A 9959-nucleotide genomic window follows, 5' to 3' on the forward strand; every position below is an offset into this window, starting at 1 on the left:
TTTTCATAGCATTTGATCGTCGAATGAATATACAAAAATGGCATGAAGGAACTAGCAAGGAAGAGCCTACACGCACATATGCACACAATGACAATCATTTAGAGTGAGTGCGTTTGAATTGATGGTGTGACAAAACAGTTGTAGCACTGTGTACATATATATAGGGTAAATTATTACTCAACATCTAAACATATACAAACACCACAAAGAGAAGGAAAAGCGTGCTAGCAATTGTCTCCTAAGAGGCACACCACATGCATTCATTTGAAGAGGACGAAGAAAAAAAAAGGAAAAGGGAGAGGGAGGCACACCACAACACATCACACAGTCACACGCAGAGTACCAGTGTTACGGGCTAGAGTCAAGTCCCGTGGTTGACAATAATTCCAGTACGGCTTTGTGAGCCTCATATATAATTGACACCGCTTTACTTCAGAAACAAGATATCATTAAAGGCAGTTCGTGCCGGATTGAGTTGTTGAAGTTTGATCTGCAGCACATAGCGACATCTGCTGAAAGTTGGACATTCTAAGAGCTCAAGTGTTACGCTGGCGTTTCCACAAGCCAGGCACGAAGGGTTAGGCGCACGCGGTTGTCCGTCAAGGCCATGTGCGATATTAACACACTGGATGCGAAACTTCAGGAATAGAGACCTACTGCGACGAGTTACAGAACGGCCAGAGATTGGTGTATGCTACGATTCCTTGGCTACACGTTCATCTGGGTCCGAGCGCTGCAGGTGGGGGCATACAAGCAGTATAGTGTCGTGGAATTACCATAAATTGTAATTTTTTAAATCAAGGTGTGCGCTGATGTCAGCAATGTTCAGGCAAATCAAACAAGCAATTGAAGTCGTAGGCGAAACATCGGTTGAGATAGCAAATTAGTGGACAGCTATACGATGTAAGGATGGTAGTTTTATCGGCCGTATGAACTTGTAAACATAGGCATACTAACTAAATTAACAACCATGGGGTCACGCGTGCACAAGCAAACATGAACTCATCTCACTCGATGACCGCGGGAAGTCGCTGTGAAAACGCTGGAGTGAGTAAACGCGGCGGCAGCAGCGAGCGAATGGACCTTCGTGCTGGCGCTCGCATCAACGCGAACGAAGCCGCAAAAGCATAGCGCAAGGCGGACTGAGTCCCTGCTGCAGATGGCTTTCAAGATACAGCGGCCTGGACGCGCGGGCGGCGTACAACGCCTCCGCTCCCCCCCTCCCCTTTCCTACCCTTTCCACTGAGCCTTGCAGCCACGCCTGACGCGGGGCCGCTCATGCCACCCAGAGTAGAACGCGCCCCTACCCCTCCTTACTCTCCCTCCGGAGCGTTGCGTGCCTCCGGAAGAAGGCGCGCTTCATTCCCGCTTCCCTCCCTTGCGTGCGCGAGATTGAGCCGCGATCGCTGGCTCAACCTCGCACGCTTTCACTCGCACATACAGCATACGGCACGCGGTGACGACGACACCCTTTTATCGCCCTTGGACCTTTACGGAACCTCACGGCGACGACGACGGTGATGGCAGCAAAGCGCCTGGAGTGTCCATATAATTGCTACCGCAATAAAAGTCACAGGCCTGCGCGGCGCACGCAGCACAGCTGGAGGAGCGGCTCCATAGGGCTCTATTTTGGGCAGCACGCACTGGGTCTTCGCGGCGAAGTGTCTTTGTGCCGCTTTCACGAGAACGAACTGAACTGTCCGACCGGCGTCTACGGCGAGCTGCGGCTTGTGCTGCTCTCTGCACAGCGGTATGCTGAGCCCTACGTTTGCTGGTTGCCGCCACACACATAGCTTTACGATTCGCTTCTTCCTCAGCCATCCGTACCTTCCGAGGAGGCCCCATAACGTGAAACGAATAGTAAACACAGGTATTCGAGACTACGTGGCGCACATGTCACATCCTTGACCCATGGCACGATACGATGCTGTTGATGATGAGGATGATTTATTGGCATTCCCTTTGAAATGGGGTGTTGAAAAATATTCAACTAGACTGCTTGATTTTTTCCGGCATACTACACGTTTTTCATTCGAGCATTTTCATACACATGTCCTTAATCTTCTTTTTAGCAACGGAGCTGTTTAAGCTCTTGGCTGCGCCGCGCAGTGCGAACAAAAACTCCTCTTGGTGATGACGTCACCGCACGTTGCCTAGCAACCACCTCGTGGAGCGGCGTGTGCTTTGCCTCCTCTCCGTGCCGTGCACATGTTGCCTTGACATGGGACGTTAAGGAGAGGAAAGGAGAGCATGCGCATGGCGTGCGCTATGCTCGGAAGAGAGAAAGAGAAAATGAGAGCGAAAGAGAGAGAGAGAGGGAGAGAGAGAGAAATTAATTGTAGCAGCACCAACGAGGCAATGCACAGAGCTGCTGCCGACGCCGTCCGCGTTTATCCGTTTTCTCGCATCGGCGCCGAACGCGCGCGGTGTCCGTGACTGCAGCCGGCGCCTCTGGCGGCGGCTCGGCAGGTTTCGACCAGCCACGCCCCAGCAAGTGTGGAGGCGCAGCTTAGCCGTGACGTCACCGGCGAGATAAAGCTCGGAGCCACCGCTACGGCGGCATAACTGTATATAGTTGACTGCGTGGCCAGTACATGTAGCCTTGACATGGGACGGCCAAATATCTGGACACCCGAAGAAGAAGCCGCTCATCTCGAAGCGCGTCGCGCGGCCAAGCGAGAATCTGCGCGTCGGCGGCGAGCCGATTCGGAATACCGTGCCTAGCAGCACTTTGTCTTTCGTAGCAAAACTTAACCAAGCCTAGTAAAATCTGGAATAAGCTAGGCTGATTACCAGCTCCGCTGTTTACTCCAGCCTTGCACCACTAGTGCAAGCTGCCGATGTTTTTTTTTTCTTCCTCAAAACTTCTCTATCTACCTCGTACCGCTACATATGCAACTGCTGCATTGTGTGCCACCTGGCGTAATAATACGCAACTGCAATGGAAAGTGTGCACGTATGGGTGCCACGCAGCGCGCATCTCACATCACCGCGTGTCTCCTTGTGCGCTAGGACACGTGTTTGGGGCCTGTTTCCGTTTCAAGGTAGCAAGCGCTGGCCTGGCTCCGTGGTAAAGTAGCTGATTCCCGCGCAGTGGGCCCGGGTTCTTTTCTTTTTGCTGAAACATGAAATAAAACATGAGGATGATAATCCTCATGATAATAAAACATGAGGATAAGAAAAGTTATTTTCTCATTCCTGGTGATAGCTGCGACGATCACCTGTGGCGGCGGTGGCGGCGAACAACGTCGCCAACCGGAACTACTATTGGAATTAGCCCACAACAGCTGATGCTGTGAAATAGTGCAATATTTAAAGTAAGATAGAGTCACAAATACAAGGCTATTTGCAGAATGAATACAGAAAGGGTGAGCCAGTTATGCATACTCAAGAATACATTTATGTGAATAAGCGAATAAGGAGATAGACGAATATTTCATTTGATTTGAATTGAATTATGGGGATTTACGTGCCAGAACCACGAGCTCTTTAGGAGGCATGCCGTAGTGTTGGACTAAGGACTAATTTTTACCACCAGGGGTTCTTTACCGTGCGCCCAATGCACGGAACACGGGCGTCCTTGCATTTCACCCCCATCAAAATACGGCCTCCACGATCGGGATTTGATCCCGCGACCTCGTGCTTCGGAGCGCAACACGATAGCCGCTAAGCCACCGCGGCGGGTAGACCAATATTTGAACATAAATTTAGAAAACAGGAAAAAAAATTCTGCAGAACCGATCTTCCGGTGACTGTCGACGGTAAGGAGCCTTCAGGTGTCGACGGAAGTCAACGTAGTGACACATCGTACTGCTCAAGACGCGTTTTTTTAGAGTCTGCAGTGCTCATTCTGAGACTTCAGTTGCTTCGGGTGTTGCGCATACGCTGTTCTCTTCTATCGGCCCACGTTGCTGTGGCACTCGCTTGCCAAGGTCAGCTTCAGCATGACGGCATGACGACGACTATATATGATGTCGACAACAATGACGAAGAAGGAATGACATCGATCCAATAACGAAGGTGATATGACGACGATGGCATGAAGACTTGGAATGACGATGAACGGATGAACGTATGCGTACATGGCATGACGACATGACGACGACTGTGTGATAACGATAAGGTGACATCGATGGCATGACAAAAGTCGGATGTTGGAGTTAGTGCAGTGACGATGAAACGGTCACGAAGACATCGTAACGACGGTATGACAAGGAATGCGGCGTGGTGAATCAATCACGACGACGGCGTGACGACTAGGACACGGTGAGAATCAGATGACGAAGCAGGAATAACATCGGAATGATCACGATGGCATCATGACGAGGGAATGACAACAAATGCATGGCGACGGTGTGGTGACAATGGCATGACGAGAGTCGGATGGCGAAGCTGGAATATGGCAACGATGAAACGAACGCGAAGGCACCACAACCCTAAGCACATACCTAGTGGCGCAAGCTATATGATAATTTGGTTCACTGGGTCGGCGTGAAAGGCGTGACGACGGCGGCATGGCGAAAGTCAGATGACGAAGCAGGAATGGCGATAGAAGTTCCAGGATGGGGTGGCGGTCACGAGTATATATGCATCTAGTAGCCCAAGCCGGTAGAAAACTTGCGCCACTGTGTCGACATAAGAGGATAGATAGATAGATAGATAGATAGATAGATAGATAAATAGAAAGATAGGGTCAAAATGGCTGATGTAGGCAAAGAATGCTAATATCGATAAAAAAAGTTGTCGCAGTTTCACCTGAAAGGCGAAGCATCAATTGCGATAGCAAACTTGTAGAGAGCTATACGAAGTAATGATATTAGTTTTATCAGCTGTATAAACTTGGACATGCAGCAGCATCGGCAACACGCACAACTGTTGTCGACGCCATCGGCGTTTTGCCCGCGTTCGCTCAAAATGCGTGCGGCGTTGGTGACTGTTGCCGGAGCCTCTGATATAAATAGGCACTGCGTGCCGCAGCTAAACGTCGCCTCCCTTCCCTCCCCCTCCCCCACGGCCTTTCGCTCGTCGGAAGAAGGCGCGTTTGCTCTACATATATGGTGATTGTAAAGGAGAAAAGAGACGCCTACTTCTGCAGCCCTTAAGCGAGCATGGCGCAGAACGCGCGTTTGTTCTCCGCCGTGCGTTCACTCCCCGTGAAAGACGCGCCCCTCGCGCCCTTTCACTCGCACATACAGCGTTCGGCGCGCGGCGACGATTTCTTCTCCAAATGACGTCATACGGAACCTCACGGCGACGGCGACGGCGACGGCGACGCCGACGGCAGAAATCTGCTTTTGAGTGTCCATATAATTGCTATCGCAATAATAAGATGGGCACGGGCGACACGGAGCACTGTACATGGTCCTGCCGGCACTATACCGTGGAGCGAAACGTGTTGGTTGATGGAATATGGAAAAGAATATTTACAAGAGATTTAGTGTTTCCACAAGGCCACCAGCTCGTTCGTATTGTATTTTCGGCATGCGTTTCTTTACGACGGCCGGCTTTCCAAAGTGTGGTGACAAACTATATATCAAGGAAGAGGCTCTACAGGTGGAGCAATGGCCGGCCTCGGCCGCCATGCTAAACCCATCTGTTCCAACATCAGCGGTGCTGATGCCATCGACACTCAGTTCCCTGCACACATGGTGATAGTTCCCAACAAAATGTATCATACGAATTTGGCGGAGGCTCACATTCAGCTGATAAAAAAAAATCGTGGGTATTAATTGTAACCTAAAACCGCTGTGTAACAGGCCCGGCGACGACGAGAATGAAAATGGCACGGCAGCAACGATGACGACTTAAGTTACGATAACAACAACGACAGCGCGAAAACGAATACGGCAGGATGTGATGAAAACTTCGACCATACGACGACTCACACTTCCCGCACGTGAGTTCGAATCCTGGGTGGTGACAACTATAGTTATTTGTGGTGACTTCCACTAAAAAAAGATCATAATGATAGGCATGATGATGATGCCTATCATACTTGTTGATAACAACATTCTATTGTTCTAGGTTATGCATCAGGTTTCGGGCAGCATTATAGATTCATTTTGTTTATTGGGTGCGCTTCTTTCAATACAGCAGTTTTTACAGATTGATCTCACCGAGTGATAAAGGTGAAGTTTATCGATAATCTCGGTGGATGATTTTTTATATAAAAAAAGAGCTTTGCGACCACAAGTGGCATCCAGATTTACGCATAAAAGCTACGATAATAATGTTATACCTAAATTACGTGTTTGCTTACTGCTGCGAAAGGAAACGTAAATTGGCAATATAGATGCTGCACCCAGGTCACGATAGAGTAATTGTCCGCGTGCGAGAAAGACGATGAACAAAGAGTCCCACGAGATCTCCAACCGCCCTTGCGGCCAGAAGAAGATCGAACACCGAATGAGCAACATCACCGAGAAGCTGCTCCCCGCCGCACATCACGAGAAGCCGTACCGCTACGTGTGGAAGACTGCTGAAGCGCAGCTGCCGTGTAGTTCAGCCACATCATGCCGAAGGCATCCAAGGCTCGGCGGCAGGGCTCAAAGCGAGAGCGAAAGCTGAAAGGCTTCTACACACCGCCATCGGTTATGCCAGGTGAGCAGTCACTTGCTCGGCAGCTTAAAGACTCCCCAGCGAACAGCGTAACGAAGAGGAAGAAGACGCGACTCCGCGAGTCTAAAGTGCCACCAGTGACCGGCGCAACCACATCGCCGCCAATGCTGTCTCATTCGCTACCGTCGGCACTGCCGCAGGGTCCTGCAGGCTTGGGCGTCACTGCATCGTCGTCCACGGCGCCTGCGCCAACCCTGGCGTTACCTTCCTCTCCAGCATCCATGAGCGCCGCCGGACCATCGTATCTGCCATCGCCATCAACGGCCTTCAGCTCCATGCAGGGGTCGCCATCAACCGTTCTCACTTCGTCGACGGCACCGCAGACGCCGTGGCCTGTGCACCCCATACCAAGCTCATCGGCGACGCTGCTTCCTGCGCCGCCCCAGGAACCGGCAACTCCCCAGGTGAAGCCTGCGAAACAGCCCAGGCGCTTGCTGCTGGGTGCTTCGTACCGGGCGGCATTGAGGCGCAGCACGTCGCTGCACGAACTGGTAGCGCTTCGAGCTCTTCGCTTACGGAACTTCTCCGGCCACTGGGCGAGCAGGGGCCAGACGCTTCTGTCTCCCCTCCTGTCTCGCCTACGCCCCTCCTCGCACAGCCGCATTCCAGACACGACTATGCATCCAACGCAGATGCAGCAGCAGGCCAATGGTGCAGTTGCGGCACGCAGCACAGGATCCGACGAGAATACCATGTTCCGCGAACAGCAGCAACCGTCTCAGCTGCTTTGGCATGAGGAGTGGATTGACCACCAGGGCAACCCGCCTTCCTTCGCCCAGAGCAAACTCTCCCCGTCGGGAAATTCGGCCAGCCAGCCGGGGGATCCTGTTCCGAGCCAACCATGCTCTCCCGTCTTTGAAACAGCCGGCTGCTTAAGGCGTGAAGAGGCTTCGCAGCTGGTAGGAAGTCACGGCCCTTTCCAAACAACCGCGTTCTACTTCGTCCTGCTGGTTGCCTTCGTGCTACCCTTCCACACGCTGCCACTCCGTGTCGCCAGCCATGATGTCGACCACTGGTGCGCTAGACCCTGTGCATCTGCGCAACATGTCAACGGAATTATGGAAGGAGGTCATGATTCCACGTACCGAGGACGGACGATACAGCAGGTGCCGCATGAACGCACAGTGGAATTCGACAGGCATCGCCACGTTGCCCTGCTTGAATTGGGAGTACGGGCCGTCCATCTACGGAGCCTCTATCGTACAGAACTTCAATCTGGTGTGTGAGCGTGCGTGGCTTCTGCCGCTCAGCTGTTCCGCCTTCGCGGTGGGCGCCATCTGCACGCTGATCGTGTCAGGGCCAATAGCAGATTGTTTGGGACGGAAGCCGGTGATACAGTTCTTTACGGTGGTGCTCCCAGCGGCTGGCGTAGTGATCGTGTTCTCCACCGTCGTCAACAGCTTTATCGCCATGCGCCTGTTACAGGGAGCGGCTACCAGCACGCTCTTTAACACCAGCTTCGTGCTACTGATCGAAGTTCTGGCACCGGAACGCCGCACACTGTACTCGATAGCCGCGATGATGGGAAAGGTGTTCGGTGCAGTAATTGCCGCCGTGATGATGTGGGCGAAGTTCAGTTGGTACACGCTGCAGCTGACTAGCATGCTACCATGCTTGCTGATGTTGAGCACCTTTGCCGTCCTATTGGAGTCTCCTCGATGGCTGCTGGCGCGGGGCAACGTGGAAGAGGCGGAGACAGTTATCATGCAGGCAGCCACGCTGAATGGCCAGAGCCTGTTCGAAGTGCGCCAGCAGTTGGCGCGCAGTCGGCGGGACGTCGAGCGAGGCCGCTTGGACACAGCCGCCGCGGACGTTCATGGCGACTCGAAGCACGCACGAGGCCGCAAGCGCAACAGCGTCATCCTCTGCTATCTGTGGACGGTGACCGCGGTCGCGTCAGAGGCAGCCTCGCTGAAGATCCACTACCTGGACTTGTACCCAGCGGCGCTGCTGGTGCTCTCCTCGCTGCTGTCATTCCCGACCGAGTTGGTCGCCATTGTGTCGGCAGCACGTCTGGGACGCAGCGCTTCGCTGACCTGGGCGCTGGGCCTTGCCGCTCTCGCCTGCTTCGTGGCCGCCACCCTCAGCGACGACAACACAGTTCCCAGCGCGGTGCTGCTGCTAGTGGCGAGCGTCAGCGTGGATGCATCGCAGGTCGTGGGCACACTGTACACGGCCGAGATGTACCCTACGGTGGTGCGCTGCACGGGCCTGGCACTGTGCAAGTGCTTTTCGGCTGCCGCCAGCGTTGCCACGCCTCTGGCAGTCTACCTGGGACTTCTGCCAGTGTCTTCATGGCCACTGGGCGTGGTGTCGCTAATGTGCGTCACTGCAGCGTACCTGGCGATGCGCTTGCCGGACACCAAAGAGTGCACTGTGCTGCCGGACCAGCTTTCGGACGCACCGTTCGACTCGACTCCGCATTAAGCAAGATCGTGCTGGCCGACGGATACTGGCGAGTGTCCTTGCAGGGCAGCACTTCCACGGCAACTTGTGGGCCATGGTGAAGGGCAGACAGCTTCTCCCGAGAGGGAATCAGTCTTTACCTAGCGTGTTCCTGCAACACTGCATTTGAACCATTTTCTTCCGTTCGGAGTGCTTGCTATGGAGCAAGCCGCAATAAATAATTATATATTCAATCCTGTCGCTAGAATAAACGCTATAAATGTCTTTGGAAGCCCCGGCCAGTTTATGTAAGGAGAGCTTCGGTTCTCGTTCAAGCAAAGAACTTGGTGCCGTACATGCTCGTGGCACTTTGCTCCTCAAACCAAAAGACAGTCGGCATAGGTTACCTGAAATAATACACATTATCGTGTGCATCAGATGGTTACTTTCTACATAGAAAAATAAATTTAAACCCGCTTGATATTGTTGATATATCGCCTGCAGTGTTCGCTGTCCGATCTTCCAAGTCCACATTAGATGTTTTACGAACAATCTTGCATGTGCTTCAACATTGTGCTAGACACTCGAATAGAGAGCGCGGTGAAAACTTCGGGTCGCAGAACGCGAGCGCCGTTAGTTCAAAGGAATTGTAGTTTCACCCCTAATGCGCAGCGTGCAGTAGTGCGATACGTTGTAAAATATGTGGTGTAAATCTCGCAATCTTTCTAGCAATTTTGGTTGCAATGACCATTCACATACGGGCGCAAACAAGCTCGTTTCGCAATAATAATTAAAAAAATATTCGTTGACAACATTTGTCCAAGTCATTTTCGTTTTAAAGGCGGCGCTTCCTGGTGAAGAAGAAATGGAGAGACGCTTCTTTATCTTCTTTCTTACTATCATGCCTCCCACTTCTCACCACTGGCTTCGTTTACCATCTTTCACTTCTACACTGC

At 52.3% G+C, this 9959-nt stretch overlaps 1 protein-coding gene across 1 annotated transcript; it reads left to right on the plus strand.

Moving 5' to 3' along the window:
* Nucleotides 1–8028: 8028 nt before the first annotated feature.
* LOC119462214 (solute carrier family 22 member 13-like) lies at nt 8029–9045 on the plus strand. The gene has a single exon (XM_037723562.1). It carries the CDS (start codon nt 8029–8031, stop codon nt 9043–9045), a length of 1017 nt encoding a protein of 338 aa, XP_037579490.1.
* The last annotated feature ends 914 nt before the right edge of the window (nt 9046–9959 follow it).

This window comes from Dermacentor silvarum, chromosome 8, assembly GCF_013339745.2.
Source record: "Dermacentor silvarum isolate Dsil-2018 chromosome 8, BIME_Dsil_1.4, whole genome shotgun sequence".
In the NCBI taxonomy this organism is placed as follows: domain Eukaryota; kingdom Metazoa; phylum Arthropoda; class Arachnida; order Ixodida; family Ixodidae; genus Dermacentor; species Dermacentor silvarum.